General features: G+C 52.9%; 1 protein-coding gene across 1 annotated transcript in view; it reads left to right on the forward strand.

Annotated features, from left to right (window-relative positions):
* The window catches only part of ANGPT4 (angiopoietin 4), a 46,011-nt gene extending 35,013 nt beyond the window's left edge, over positions 1 to 10,998 (forward strand). The window contains exons 7-9 of the mRNA XM_075900894.2: positions 69 to 235; positions 4,136 to 4,266; positions 5,780 to 10,998. Coding sequence (XP_075757009.2) covers positions 69 to 235; positions 4,136 to 4,266; positions 5,780 to 5,940 — 459 coding nt within the window. The 3' untranslated portion in view covers positions 5,941 to 10,998. The remainder of the gene's footprint in view (positions 1 to 68; positions 236 to 4,135; positions 4,267 to 5,779) is intronic.
* The last annotated feature ends 5,238 nt before the right edge of the window (positions 10,999 to 16,236 follow it).

Below are 16,236 nucleotides of genomic sequence, written 5' to 3' on the forward strand. Positions count from 1 at the left end.
GAGTTTTGTCACCCCCAGTGCTGGCCCCCGTAGCTCAGCGTCCGGCGGTGGGTTCTGCTTTCCCCCAGGGCTTTGGAGATCCTGCTGGGGAGTACTGGCTGGGGAACGAGGCCGTGCATCTCCTGACGAGCCAGGCTTCCTACGCGCTGAGAGTGGAGCTCCTGGACTGGGAAGGAAACCAGGCCTATGCCCATTATGAGACCTTCCAGCTGGGCAGCGAGCGTCATCTTTACAGGTGAGACACAGACCTGGACGGGATCCTTCTCTTGACAAGGAAACTCCCCCGGGGCCATCCAGGGATCTCTGGAAATCCTACCCCAGCCAAAAGCTCTGCCCCAGGGTAGTCCTCCGCGGAAGGGGCCGGGCAAGAGAGCGGTTGAGGAAGGAACCAGGAAATTGGGGGAGATGTTTCTAGGGGTTTGCATTTCACTCTCTTTACTGAGCTGTTCATCTGCAGCCTCTTCATCAGAGTGGGGGCAGAAGGCAGCGTTGTGCTGTCACCGTTAGTTGCCAAATTGGTGGCAATTCTGCAGCGATTTGTCTGGGTAAACCTGGTGGGCATCTTCAGAACTATTGCTGCCTGCTCCTTTTTAACCTTGAAAACCAAAATCAATTTTCTTGGGGGGGGGGATGCACAAGACTGCACGAGGGGAAAGAATTTCTCTTGCTTGCTTTTTGCAAAAAGCCGCGTGTGCATGTCCCCAGGCCTGAACCGGTGGTGCAGTTGGCTGTGCATGTGCTTTTCCAAGGGACACTGTGGTCACTGCTTGTGCAGCCGGGTTTTCAAGTTCAGCATCCTGCAAGGTGCTGAGCACTTTAATTACCAGGGTCTTCGATGGGAGTCAAAGAGCTCTGAGCAGCCAGCAGGATCAAGCAATGTGAAATGTTTGCATAAGCAGGTACCTGATTTGTGGGTGCAATGCTTGTGACTGCACTTGCAAGAGGACAAATGTGTGTGCAAATATATCTGGCAGAAAGAAAGAAAGAAAGAAAGAAAGAAAGAAAGAAAGAAAGAAAGAAAGAAAGAAAGAAAGAAAGAAAGAAAGAAAGAAAGAAAGAAAGAAAGAAAGAAAGAAAGAAAGAAAGAAAGATCCTGCTTTCTCTGAAACATTCGATTTGCTACTTGCTCTGAAACACAACTGACCTATTGCTGCATCCAGTACCATTATCAAGTCATGACACCATGACACAAGTCATGGGCAGCTTTGAAACTCAGTTCTATAGACTTGTACACTGACGAAGGCTTGTGGGTTTCCACTGAAGCGTTGGAGAAAAGCAAGGTGAGAAAGAGAGAGAGCAGGTGCCACCTGAAGGTCCTGGCGGGGAGCCGACCATGTCTTCTTCCCTCCTTGTCTAGGGGAAACTGAGGACAAGCCCGGCCTGCCTCTCTCCAAGCCCCGGTTATGAAAATAGCCCCCAGCAGAACAGTCAAGTTTTAGCAAGTGTGAAGATGAGACACCAACCCAGCGCTATGCTGTGGAGGCCTCCAGGCGTGTGACTCGGTTCTGGGATCTCGGCTTTCAAGTCCCTAACCTCCCTCAGAATTTAACCTTACCTACTATAACTGCAGATCATAATCCCACCGAGCTCCCAGCGCTGAGCTGTTTGAAAAACGTCCAAGCTGGACCGAGAAATCCGCCAGTAACACAGAATCCAGCGCAAGCCTCAGTCAAGTGCTCAGTGATCAATTAGCTCTGTTACCCACACAAATTTCTCTATCCCTTCCACACTATAGGGACAGACACCTTTACCCAGTTCCTAGGGCTCAAGGTGCAACCCTATTAATTTATACACCCACCCTTACCCAATTCCTAGGGCTCAGGGTGTAACAACCCGTGGGTTGGCAGGATCTTTAGCCACTGGAAAGAGCCTCACACAGGAATATCCTTATCCTCTATTTATTCCCAAACAAGCAGAGTACACATGCTAAGAACACAGTGTCATGCTCACCAGTCCTGATAAAGGCAGGCAGACTTCCCCTGTTGGTCAGGCAGTATCAGTCTCTCTGGTCTTAGGGTGTGTCTTGGAGGTGAAACAAAAACAGGACTATGTAGCACTTTAAAGACTAACAAGATGGAACTTGGAGGTGAGTTCCTGTTTCCAGGTCTTCCCCCCTCCTCCTGGTCCTCTTCCAGCCTTTTCTTCCTTCTGTTGTTTCTGATCTTGCTTCCTCTTTTTCCTTCTTGAACCCCAGTTTATATAATGAAACCTGAGTCTTGCTTAGCTAGACCTTCACCAATTATTTTAGTATAATTTTACTAACCAATCATAACAAAATGACCTAACCAATCTCACCCCACCACCTTAATTGATTTACACCTGTCAAAATTAGTGATACAGCAGACAGAAACAGTTACAAACCAGACAGGGATCACACAGTCAAACAACAGGGCTACGTCTACACTGGCATGATTTTCCGGAAATGCTTAAAACGGAACAGTTTTCCGTTATAAGTATTTCCGGAAAAAGCGCGTCTACATTGGCAGGATGCTTTTCTGGAAAAGCACTTTTTCTGGAAAAGCGTCCGTGCCAATGTAGACGCGCTTTTCTGCAAAAAAGCCCCGATCGTCATTTTCGCGATTGGGGCTTTTTTGCGGAAAACACTACTGTGCTGTCTACACTGGCCCTTTTCTGGAACAGTTTTCCAGAAAAAGGACTTTTGCCTGAACGGGAGCAGCATAGTATTTCCGGAAAAGCGGCTGATTTCTTACAGTTGATGGTCAGTGCTTTTCTGGAAATTCAAGGGGCCAGTGTAGACAGCTGGCAAGTTATTCCGGAAAAGCGGCTGATTTTCCGGAATAAGTGGCCAGTGTAGACACAGCCTAGGACAGTGTAGTGACAATGCTCATAGGGTGAGGATTCCACAACATCCTCTATTGATAAGCAGTTTCTTGCCAGACAGAACGGTGTTACGCACAAATTTCTTTACCCATCTTGAGATCTGCTTCTTTATCTGGTGACAGTGGGGGAGCTATCGGGGCCACATCCCTCTTCACAGCCTGGTGTGACTCTGTAATACAATTTAGATGGAACTGTGAAGATGTGACTCCAGACCTTACAGTAAATGGCTGCTACTCGTCAGTCTGGCTGCAGAAGGCGGCTTTGGTTCAGGCCTAGCACAGGCCTTCCAACATGGCTACAGAAAAGCCAGATTGTTATAGCACCCGGGTACAAACTAGCCGGCTGACACGGCAGGAGCAGGGAATGACCAGGCAGAGCGTAGCCATCAAGCCTGAAACTCAGCCAGGAGACCGGTATGAAAAGCACCATTAAAAGTGTCGCAGTCTCTCTAGGCCTCCCTCCCGCCAGGCGCTCAGCTCTCCGGCCCTGCCCCAGCGAGGGTACGTCTAGACTACAGGGTTTTGTCGACAGAAGTTTTGTCGACAAATACTGTCGACAAAGCTTCTGTCGACAAAGAGCGTCTACGCTACATTCAGTTCTGTCGACAAAGCAAGCTGATTTGTCGACATGGCAGAGTAGACGCAAGGACAGTTTACATGCAATAACGCTTTCTGTCGACAGAAGGCGTTATGCCTCATGAAATGAGGTTTACCAGCGTCGACAAAACTGCTGAGTTCTGTCAACGTTATGTCGACAGAACTCAGCGGTAGTGTAGACGCAGGTTTAGTTTTGTCGACAAAACCCTGTAGTCTAGACACACCCCGAGACGCTAAAATATTCGTGTCACTTTCAAATGTGCGTCAGCGTTTGGAAGGACGGGAGATAGAGCCCTGAAGAGCTCCTGGGGCCCAGGAAAGACAGAAGGGCGATGTGTTTGGTCCTCTCTGTGCCAACCCCTCTACTGCGAATGCACCTCGCTTTCCAGCCGGCCGGCCGCAGCTTAGCTTGCGAGCTCTGATCCCACCACCTGGCGCGGCAGCTGGCTGGAGCTTGCAGGGATTTCGGAAATTTGGATCACTCGGCACTGCTGCTCAGCTCTGGGACGGGATTGCTCCCTTCTCTGCCTCCGGGCTTGTTTTGCTTGGCCGGGACAGGGGGATGCTTTTAAACAAATCCCAGGAACCTTCGACAACAGTTGGAATAGTAACTCTTGCCCTTTGCTCCTTTTCTCCTCTTCCTTCCCCTCTCCTCCTCCTGCCTCCGGTCTCGCCCTCTCTCTGCTTGGCTCCTCCAGGATCACCCTGAAGGGCTACCGCGGGACCGCGGGCCGGCAGAGCGGCATGGTCCTCCAGGGAACCAGCTTCAGCACCCGCGACTCGGATAACGACAACTGCCTCTGCAAATGCGCCCAGATGCTGTCGGGAGGTGAGCGGGCCTGGCCACGGGGGGCCTGGGGCCAGCCGTCCCCATGCTCGCTGCGGGGTGCGCACAGGGGCCGAGTGTGTGGAGCAACTGAGGCCGAGTTCTCGGGCCTGCTCCCTGCTTCCGGAAGCTCGTTTTGAGCCTCTCAGAAGCGCACCCCAGTGAGGAGGGAGGGAGGTAGATGGACGGATGGACGGATGGACATCCGTCTGAGCGAGATCTCTCCCTCACGGCTCTTCGCCCAGGGGTGCGCTGTTGTGCGGGGAGAGAGACTCGTTACGTCTCTTCAGGCGCCTGGGGAAGGTTCTCAGATGCTGTGAAGATGGTATCCGAGAACCGGACTAGACGAGTGTGACAACCGTTAACCCTCGGCTGGGGCCGGCTGTTATCCTCCTGAAGTTCTAGGATAATCCCTCCGGGACCGTAATGTCCTAATGCCAGGCAGCGCTCTGAAGGCTTTAGGATGCAAGAACATGCCCTGCCAAGGCCAGGAAAACACACCCATTGCTACACCCTTTGGCTGCTGGAATATGGTCTGGGATAGCTCAGGGGTTGGTATCCCCCCAACGAGGTTACCTACCCCGTACCAGTGGTAGGATACTGTCAGGGACAACCCGGTTCTTTTGATACAGTAGGTCCTGCTACCTGGGGTTCTCACACCTGCATTGCTCGTGTGTGCAGCCCCTAATTCCAGGGCACCGGTCACTCAGCCACGGCCTCTCAGCATGACTAATTCCCACAGGGCGTTGCCCAGCCCCCGGGAAGCCAACAGAAGCAGGGTCGTCACCGATCCCCGAGTCTGAGGACCGGCCCAGCTGGCATTGCTGCAGGCAGGGGAGCTCAGGGCTGGCTTCCATTTTTTCCGCTTCCTTCTGGCTTGATTTTTGAAAAACTCTTTCCAATGTCAAGAAACGTTTTTTTCCAGAATCACCCGGTTCTTTTAGATACACAGAATTTTGCCAGTCCCCAAAGGCGTGTATCTCTAACCAGCCTGTGCATTTTGGCTAGGCCTCTTGGGGAAATGGTGGCTGTGCACACTCCTGAGAACAGCCCAGTGCCTAGAAGCCAAACTGACCTCAGCACCCAGAGGTTTCAGGCTCTGCCTGATGCCCAGACATAAAGAACATCAGAACGGCCAGACTGGGTCAGACCAAAGGCCCATCTAGCCGCCCAGTATCCTCTCTTCCAAAGGCCAATGGCAGATGCCCCAGAGAGAATGAACAGAATAGGGAATCAAGTTACCCGTTCCCAATCTCTAACAAACAGAGATGAGGGACCCTTCCTAGCGAATAAGCATTGATGGACCTAACCTCCATGAATTTATCTAGCAGCTCTTTTCTGAACTCTTTTAAAATCCTGGTCTTCACCACATCCTCTGGCAAGGAGTTCCACAGGTTGTCTGTGCGCTGCGTGAAGAAAAACTTCCTTTCATTTGTTTTAATCCTGCTCCCTATTAGAAGACTTCACATGGTGAGTTCTCTAATCTTCCTCTTCTTTGTTCCCCACTCTTGCTCAGGTTGGTGGTTTGATGCCTGCGGCCTGTCGAACCTGAACGGCATCTATTACCCGGCCAAGCACAACGTCCGGAAGCTCAATGGGATCAGGTGGCACCATTTCCAGGGGCCCAGCTACTCTCTAAAGGGCACGCGCATGATGATAAGACCTTCAGACTTCTAGTGCCCCCGAGCAAGATGAGGCAGAGGGCAAACCAAGCCCCCGGCCTCCGAACTGGCGGGCGACAATCCTGCATGGAACCGGTAGGACCATTAGACCAGCAATAGATGGCAAAGGACTAGGGACACAGCCTAGCAGGAGCAGGGCTCTTGTAACCCAGTGCCTGGGACTCTAGCACAAGGAAAAGAAGGAAAACCCGGAGCTAAGAGGAGGCATGACTCCAGGCCTGGGGTTGTGGGCCTCCAAAGAGAAGAAGAAAAAAATATCTAAAAACAAAACCTCCCGTTGGTGGGAATTATAAGTTTGAGACTAGTGTGATTTTGTGCTATGTTGTAGCATCTCCAGGGGAATCATCCAGAGCACAAAGGACTCTGTTGGTTCCCCCTCTCCCCAGGACAGTGGCTGAGAGGGGCAAGGAATAATACAGAGTGGATAAAAGTGGGGTCTGGCGTCAGCACATTCCAGCAAACACACGCCACCGTTTTCCCCGGCCACACGGCTTCCCGGCTCTTGTCTGCAGATGCTGGCGGAGGAAGAGGGGGGCTGGCTGGTTAGACAACCCGGGACACAGGGTTCTCTGTAAGACGAGCTCTTATGCAGCTGCTCAGCAGAGATTCAGATCCCGCCCAGCTGATTAGCAGGGTGCCCACAGCTCCGTTTTTTGGTTCTGCTGGGAGTGGACATTCACGCATGCCTTGGTGTGTGTAAAATTTATTCCGCACATGGCTGGAAAAAATCTGCCCATGGATGGGAACGTAGAGGGAACAGTGCCTGGGGGCATCTGATCTGGAGGAAACCAGCCAGGGAGAGGCAAGATGGACCAGCCTTGGGGCTTGCACGTGTGTTTTCACTTGCCAAGCTTCAGTTTCTCCTCGAAGGGGACCGGCCAAGCCTGCACCCAACCCTATTGCGGAGCCGGCTGGTGCAAGAGGAGTGTGAGACCTCGCATGGGGAGCGCCGCACACAAGGGGCATGTAGGAGGAAGCCCCTAGGGCTGGAATGAATGTTCTCTCCTTACGAGTTCAGTAACGTATGCTGAGAGGGCATGGTCTAGCACACACACACACACACACACACACACACACACACACACACACACACACACTGACACTCAGAAACACACAAACGCACTTATACACACTCATATAAACACACGCACACACATACACACACTCACAAACACACACACACTCACACACACACACACACACACACAAACACACACGCACGCACACTCACAAACATACTGACACTCAGAAACACACAAACGCACTTATACACACTCATATAAACACATGCACACACATACACACGCGCACACACACACACACACACACACACACGCACACGCGCGCGCACACACGCACACACACACACACGCACACAAACATACTGACACTCAGAAACACACAAACGCACTTATACACACTCATATAAACACATGCACACACATACACATGCACACACATACACACACTCAGAAACACATACACACGCACACACACACACTCACAAACATACTGACACTCAGAAACACACAAATGCACTTATACACACTCATACAAACACACACACGCACACACACACACACGCATTCACACACACGCATTCACACACACGCACCCCTCACTTCTTTGTGCTTTGGGCTCCTGCATGTGAGCGAGTGGAGGCTCTGGCTGGGGCGGCTAAGGGTTAGTGCTGGGCGTGTCTGGTGCCTGAAGCCCCCCATTCACGCACTCCCTAACTCACCCGTGCACAGGTGGGGAGCAGTGTGGTGGGCACAGCGTGGGCCTGGCTGGGGAGAAGTGCTAAGTGCAGCTGTCCCAGGCTAACAAAGCTTGTCGCTCCAGGCTCGCCTGTTAGCAGGGCCCTACCAAACCCCCAGCCGTGCCCAACTCGCCACGGAGCCTGCAGTCTGCCCCAGTGTGCTTTTACCCTGTGCTGCCCAGGTTTCCAAGGGGAGACCAGCCCTTCTCAAACTGGGGGTCCTGACCCAAAAGGGAGCTGCAGGAGGATCACAAGGTTATTTTAGGAGGGCCACCGTGTGGCCACCCTTCTGTGCTGCTGCCTTCCGAGCTGGGCAGCTGCCGAGCGGTGGCTGTGACATTGGCCGGGTGCCCAGCTCGGAAAGCAGCGCCCGCCAGCAGCAGGGCAGAAGTAGGGATGGCAATACCGCAGCCTCCTACCACAGTGGTTCTTAACCTTACTGCGGCCTGCACCCCTTTGGTTCCCAAAATATGTTCTCGCGCCCCTTATGAAAAATTGTTGAAGTAGGTCAGTTCTTTAAACCTAAATATATCATACAAATCTGGCCTGTCTCACACCCCCAGAAAGGGCATCTCGCACCCCCAGGGGCTGTGTGCACCCCAGGTTAAGAACCACTGCCCTACCCTAACCTTGCACAACACCCCCCAACTCCTTTTTGGGTCAGGACCCCTCCAATTACACCACCGTGACATTTCAGATTGAAAGAGCTGAAATCGCGATCTTTGCCATTTTAAAAATCCTGTGCCTGTGAAATTGACCAAAAAGGACGGTGAATCTGGGAGGGCCCTACCTTTTAGGATTGGCCTGCATGGCAGCTGCTTCTCAGTCCCACTAGAGTGGTTCCCAAACTTTTCAACATCACGCCCCGTTTTTGATTTTTGAGAAACCCTCATAGCAGCAAAACTGGTTGGAGGGGAGGAAGGGGGAACTGACCAGGGCTGAAAAACAAAAATAGCAGCACCACTTAGGACTGGGGGATTGATGGGGAGGGGGGCTGGGTCGCCTCGGCTCCCCTTCCCCCCCGGAATTTAGACAGATCTGCTCTAGCTCTGCATGAGAAAAGGCACCAAAAGTAGCCAGGAAGCTGAGCTGGGGGCCCTTGTACGTATTGGGGGCCCGCTGTGTTTGCACCAGGCCTGAGCTGCTGCCTGTGCTACTGAAAACAGGCAGCCTCAATCGGAGCGAGTTACAGCACGTCTCTGTCCACCCGAGCCAGGGAGCCTGTTCCCAGCTGCAGGCCCGAGGTGCTGAGGCCTGGTACCAGTCCAAAGCAGGAGTAACTTGGCAGCTTGCAGCAGCGCCAGTGAACACAGGACCTCGTCTGCTTGGCGCTTCTGAGCCTGGGCTGATCTGTGCTGCGCCGTGCTGGTATCGCGCCATCATCACACGCTCGGCTTGCTGCCGGCTGCTATCGCAGGGACCGCACAGTGCACCATCACAGCCTCCGCATGGGGCCTTCGGGTGCCAGGGTGCAGGCAGAAGCATCCAGACAGCCACCATACCGCCCTCGCGGCCCCCCAGCACGCCCCTGGCACCCCAGATCACTCAGCACAAAGGCGGCCCTGCTGCAGGTCGAGGTGCTGTCCAATGTTCTGACTGCCAGGCGAGGAGATCCGAGATGGGCATTAGGTGGACACAACGCTGGCACGGCCCCGGGGGATTGTTACAAAGCAGCCACGTAACTGCCTCCTTAACAGGCCCTGATGCGACGTGCTCCCGGCACGTTTTTCTCTCCAGTGCCCTGCAATTCCGTGGCCATCGCCATCCACAGATACGAATCACCGTGGACAGGTTCTGCAGATAGAGACTTTGTTTTCACGCCAGGCTGGATTCATCCCATGACACCAACCGACCCTGGCCCAGCTGGCTTTGGGGCAGCACACCCCTCAGCTCGCCGGGGGAGCAGTCCCTCATTTCGGGGCTGCCTCCTCCTCCAGGCATGTTGTGCTCCTGTGACAACCCCCTGCAAGGGGCAACCCCTTCGGGCCTCTCTGGGGTGATTAACAGAGACGCTCCGCCTTTTACAGGGCGTTTGGAACGCTGCAACACCTGCACGGCCCTTTTGCGCCACGTTTGAAACGGTCCGATTCGTCCTCCAAAAAGCATCGGCCGGGCTTGCGTCCGAGTGGAGCATCTCAGTATTCTCGTGAATCTGTTTGTCCAAGGGGGCGAGAGCTCTGGCCGTGGCTTGGGGCCATGTCGTGTCTCTACGCCCCACGGGCCGGGTGCTGCGTAGACATAACAAACGGACAGCCCTTGTGGGAAGCTCCTCCTTTGAGAGGGGCAGCGTGAGGGGAAGGACACGGGGGGTTGAAAACGTCCCGAGTGGGCAATAGGGGGGTGGAGTGACAGCTCAGGTGTACGAGAGACGCCAGGTGGGCCGGGCCAGACTGTGAACACCCTGAAAGCAAAGTCAAGCCATTGGTCTGTTGCCCTAGAGACAGGGAGGGGAGGGATTTACGGAGCAGGGTGCAAGGAAGCCACCTGCCTCCGCTGGCCCTTCGGCAAGGTGTAAATGTGGGGGGAGTCCTGGCTCCAAGCTCCTGGAAGGGGCGGGGCCTCAGGTGGAAGGGGCGGGGCTAAGGCAACCAGCCCTCCATGCTGCCCTGAGCGCACTGTGCTGCCCCCTTACCCTTAGAGGTGCCTGGAGCGCACCATGCGGCTCTCCAGCGGCAATTTAAAGGGCCCAGCGCTCTGGCTGCTGCCACAGCTGCAGTAGAGGCAGTGGTGGTGAGGAGCTCCGGGCCCCTTTGGATGCGGGACCCTGCGGCTAGTGCTCCGTCGGCAGGCCTGGCGCAGGCGAAATGAAGGGCTAGGAAGGCGATCCTTGTGGAAGCGCTCCGAATGGGGGTGAGCGGGGCGAGGTGGGATCTGCCCGGTTCAGAGACGCCGAGAGCCTGGGCGAGGTGGGATGTGTGTGGCTGGCCAGGACGAGCCGTAGCGGAGATGTTCTGCAGACAGAACCAGCGAGCCTGCCTGCAAGTCTCTAGGGCAGGGCTACTCAAGCTTGGAAGCCCCGGGGGCCACAGTGATACCCACAGCACAGGCCGAGGGCTGCAACTTAAGTGTGGTTGCATAGACATGCAAATCGATATGCAAATATATGCAAATCACTTTTCACACTGATGGGCATGAATACAAAGATTAAGGCAAGACTACACAACACGCAAGCCCCATTGAAGTCAGTTCTGCAGATATTAATAAAATGCAGTATTTACCCGACTTCCACCCCTAGGACAGCACTTTTAATGAGCAAGGACAGTCCAGGAATGTAACTACTAAAACGCATAGCAACAGAAGACCGTTCTATTGACTGCTTTTTTGTTTTGGTTCACACCCATGGGCTGCGTGTTGAGCCCCATGTAAACCCCACCCGCACTGCGGGCTGCAAACAAACAGGCTGCGGGCCGCGTGTTGAGTAGCTCTGCTCTTGGGAGCCCTGCGTGGAAGCTGGCCCCCAGGTGTAAGGGACGGGGAGAGCAGAGGGGTGAAGCAAGTGGCTGAGAAATGAGGGAGCTGCTGGGAAGAATCGGGATTCTGCTCCGAACAGAAACCAACCAGTTTCCGGTTTCCTTTGTATCCGGGTCCCCTTTCTCCCCCTTCTGCAGAGAAACCCAAACCGCCAGCACCGATCTTTGGATGGGTGTCGCACGCCGCACCCGAGACCGAGGGCAGTTTGGGAGGATTTGCCCTCGGGGCCTGTCCCGTTGCTTAGAGCCACGTATTGCTGCAGCCTTGTTTCCCGTCAGAGGCCTGGCCTCAAAGGGTGGCGGGTGGAAGCAGAGCTGGGGGAGGCAAACCCCCAACCCCGCCCCTACTGCCCAGGCCCCGCTCCCTAGGGGGGGTGGCAGCCTCCCTGGCCCCAGAGCACATTGCTCCGCCCCCAGCAGGCCTACAGGGGGCAGAGTGTGGGTGGGGCCAGGCCTGGCGGCTTGGAAAGGCAACGCCTCCCCCTGCCTCGGCTACCCGTTGCCCCTGGCAACCACTTTTTGCTCCCTTCCTCCCATGCTGAGGAGCAGAGCGCCCCGGGCTGGGGGATAAAGGGGGGGTCACAGACGATGGGGCGAGCCGCCCTAGGCCTGGTTTGTCTTGTCTGCTGGGAGTAGGGGGATTAACCCCCACTCTATAACAAGCCCCTTTCCCCGGGTCAAATGGAAACACTGTTTTTAACAACAAATGTGCCATTAAGAAGCCCCCGTGTGAGCTTCTGTCAGGCTAGGACAACGCCCTCTCCCCCCCCACCCCGGGCTCAACTGCGCTGGGACAGACACCCCCTCTCCACCACTGCAGAGCACGGAAAGGCAGCGTCTCCCCCACTCCTCCCAAGCAAGCTCCCTCTCCAGCAATGGCCTGCTCCCTCCCTCATCACACTCGCGCATCCAGGGTCGCCCTCCACATCTGCTTCGGGTAGCTCAGCTCCCCCGGCCCTGCTGCAGTGCCAACAGGGAGGCTGTCCCTAAATCGCCCCCGTCCTGCGATCGCAGAGGAGCTGAGACCTGGCCGGCCCCTCTCTGATACAGAGAAGCCATGGACAATTTCAGGCACAGAGTTTGTACAACTGGGGCCAGAGGCAAATCCAAACATCAGCATTCAGGGCTGTTCTGTGGAGGGTGCAGTTCCCCGCTCGGTTTCCAGAGAAACTTCCATTTGAAAGCCAGAAGCTGGGCCCCCATTAGGCTCTGTGGACCCCACCCCACCTAGCCCCAGATCTCTCCCTCCCCTTGTACACAGCTTGGTCTTCAACAAGCCCCCAGGCTCCCAGGCTGTCTGCACAGGCGGGTTCAACCCAGAAAGCTGTGCGGTCCCCGAGCGTTACGCCAGCACAGACGCCTCTTCGCCACACGGATGACGAATTCCCCACTTGCTTTCTCGCCCTGGGCAAGCAAAATCCCCTAGTTCACATGCAGATGGTCTCGGGTCCCTGCCTTGTATTAACAGCATCCACGCCCTGTCCCCCATCGCAGTCTTATCGCTGAATTACCCGGGTCACCAGGGGCTCTGTTGCATCAGCCAGCCACAGCCGCGCACAGGTTGTGCATGTGCCCAGTTCTGGGTTACACACGGTCCGGGCTTTTTACACCCAGGATCTGATTACGCAATAAGCAGTTTAACGAGTTATTCAAAAAGCTTTGGGAGAAGTCCAGCGCATGGTGTCACATTCCCATTTATTCTTCTGAGGCCTGACGTTGTACGAAGTGGTGTAAAGCGCCGCCGTGCAAGCAGAGAGATGGTTTGCCTCTGGATTCGAATGCACATAGTGGCTACATCTACACTGGCATGATTTTCCGGAAATGCTTAAAACGGAACAGTTTTCCGTTATAAGTATTTCCGGAAAAAGCGCGTCTACAGAGGGCCTAGGCAGCAGGCAGATGCTTCAGCCCCTCCGTCCTGTTATTCAGAGACTCCTTGAACCCCCTTCTCCTTGTCCCCGCGTCAGACTTGCAGCAGCCTTGAAGTCAAACGCTGCTCGCCCGCAGGGAGAGCAAGCGCCGGGCCCTGGAGTGGCTCTTGGGATAACCGATGTGGGGGGTGGCGTCCCGAGCAACGGGGCGAGGGGATGTTTATGGAAGGCCAGCAGAAGAGGACCGGATTGCCAGCAAGCAAGCCACACACACATCCTGCGGAGTCTCTAGAGTCCAGACCCCTTAACACTGCTGCCAGAGGGGCTGCTAGTCCATCATATTTAGGGGCATGGTCAGTGATCATCACCCCCCCCCCCCCAGATCTGCAGATACAACAGTCCCCTTTAGAGTCCTCGCTTTGCCAACCATGTAGCCCGTTCACAAGCCGCGCCGGGTCTAGATTTAGACATGCCTTTTGACCATCAAATTCTGTCCTGTTCTGCTGGCCAAGCTTTTCCCACTGCTCCCTGGATTCCCTCCATCCCTCTAGAACCAGGGCCCCAATCCCAGCCTAACAAGCATCTCGCTCCTTGGCACTACCCCAGGGGCAGGAAAACACACCTGTCGCCCAAGCAAGCCCGCGCTGCCTGGTTTGGATCCAGAACAGAACCGGAACCTCCCCAAAGCTCCCGAAGCCCAAGTTTGAGTGCACACCCATCTCTAGTTGGTTAATCGAATCTTCCGTGAAAAGCAATGGAGGGGATTAAAGGAAGGGGGGGTTGGGGAAAGCAGGGAAAGTTTGGTGAAATCCAATTTTTTTCCCAAAGTTGAGGTTCTATAAAATCCAAACTATCCCCAGAATTTTTTTGCAGCAGTGTCACACTGTTGACTCATATTTAGCTTGTGGACCCCTGTGACCCCTAGATCTTTTTCTGCAGTATCCTTCCTAGACAGTCTTTTCCCATTCTGTATGGCTGTGTCTAGACTGGCCACTTGAATTTCCACAAGAACACTGACTTCCTACTGTCTGAAATCAGTGCTTCTTGCGGAAATACTATGCTGCTCCCGTTCAGGCAAAAGTCCTTTTGCGCAAAGCTTTTGTGCAAAAGGGCCAGTGTAGACACCTCAGATTTGTTTTGCGCAAAAAAGCCCCGATCGCGAAAATGGCAATCAGGGCTTTTTTGCAGAAAAGCACGTCTAGATTGACACGGACGCTTTTCTGCAAAAGCACTTTTTGTGGAAAAGCGTCTGTGCCAATCTAGATGCTCTTTTCCGCAAATGCTTTTAACGGAAAAGTTTTCTGTTAAAAACATTTGCAGAAAATCATGCCAGTCTAGACGTAGCCTATGTGTAAGACTGATTGTTCCTTCCTAAGTGGAACACTTTGCATTTCTCCTTATTGAACTTCATCCTGTTTACCTCCGACTGTATCTCCAGTTTGTCCAGATCATTTTGAACTCTAACCCTATCCTCCAGAGCACTTGCAACCTCACCCAGCTTGGTATCATCTGCAAACTTAATGAGCGTACTTTCTATGCCAATATCTAATCATTGATGACGATATTGATTAGAACCCTTCCCAAAACAGACCCCTGCGGAACCTCACTTGTTATGTACTTCCAGCATGATTGTGAACCATTAATAACTCCTCTCTGAGAATGGTTATCCAGCCAGGTATGCACCCATCTTATAGTAGCCCCATCATAGTTGTATTTGCCTAGTTTATTGATAAGAAGGTCATGCAAAACCACATCAAATGTCTTACTAAAATCTAAGTATACCACTTCCACCGCTTCTCCCTTATCCACAAGGCTCGTTATCCTATCAAAGAAAGCTATCAGATTGGTTGGACATGATTTGTTCTTTACAAATCCATGCTGGCTGTTCCCTATCACCTTATTTTCTTCCAAATGATTTCCTTAATTACTTGCTCCATTATCTTTCCTGGCACAGAAGTTAAACCGACTAGTCTGTAGTTTCCTGGGTTGTTTTTATTGCTCTTTTTATTGATGGGTACTAGATTTGCCCCTTTCAAGTCTTCTGGAATCTCTCCTATCTTCCATGATTTTTCAAAGATGATAGCTAAAGATACCTCCCTTATCAGTTCCCTGATTATTCTAGGATGTATTTCATCAGACCCTGGTAACTTGCAGACATCTGATTTTTCTAAGTAATTTTTAACTTGCTCTTTTTTAAATCTTATAAACCTACCCCATTTCCTCCTTGTGTAAATGACAAGGTTTGCTACTACATCCAAAGGCACCCATACGGTGCTGCTAACATAACCTCCTCTGTGTGGCAAGGGCCCTGCCTCAGCTGATCAACCCTTTTAAGAGGAGGAAATTACCCAGAATGCTCCACCCCCCAAAATTAAAATCTTCCCAATTAACAATTTAAAAAATTAATTTAACTGATTCATGCTGCAAGCTGACCCAGTTCCTTCCTTATCTTTGATACCAACATTCACACAGGAAAACCTCACTTGTTAATTAGCCAATCACAATGCCTGTGCCAAAATGGCCACCTGCCTACCAAACTACATGTCCCAGAAAGCCCCAAGCCTAAGGGCAAAGGTCAGACAAGCCACCTGAGCATAAAAGGCACCTACATCTGCGCCTGCCTCTCTTAGAAAGTCCCAAAACACTACCTGCATATGCACACCAATGTAGGCAAGGGTGCTGGGGCATTAGCCCCTGCTAAAATTTGAACCCCTGGATTTCATGCTTGAGGTCTGCTTAAAACTGCCTATCCTAGCTCCAGAGGCAGCTCTTAAATGCAACAGAGTTTGAGGGCTTACAGCTTTGCCTTTGGGGCAGGGAGTTTGTTATGAGAAGAGGGAGGCAGGTGATTAAGAATAGCAAAAGGCTGGTGGGCATTCAGTCATTGAAGGATCCTTAGACCATTATGAAAACTTAAAAGCTAGGGGTAGGAGAAGAGCAGCAATGGGTGTTGAGCTGCTCAGATTTGAATTTGGACCAGTTCTGTTAAACTTATGAAAAGGGGGTAAATAGGGAGGTGGAAAAATGTGCAGCTGCTACAAAATTACTCGAAATAGTTAAGTCCAAAGCTGCCAGCAAAGAGTTACAAAACTGGAGGATTGGGCAACACAAGGGCAGATGGAATTCAGTGTTGATAAATGCAGCGTAATGCACATGGAAAACTATAATCCCAATATCCATATAAAAATGAC

Source organism: Pelodiscus sinensis, chromosome 17 (assembly GCF_052426305.1).
Source record: "Pelodiscus sinensis isolate ZL-2025 chromosome 17, ASM5242630v1, whole genome shotgun sequence".
NCBI lineage: Eukaryota > Metazoa > Chordata > Testudines > Trionychidae > Pelodiscus > Pelodiscus sinensis.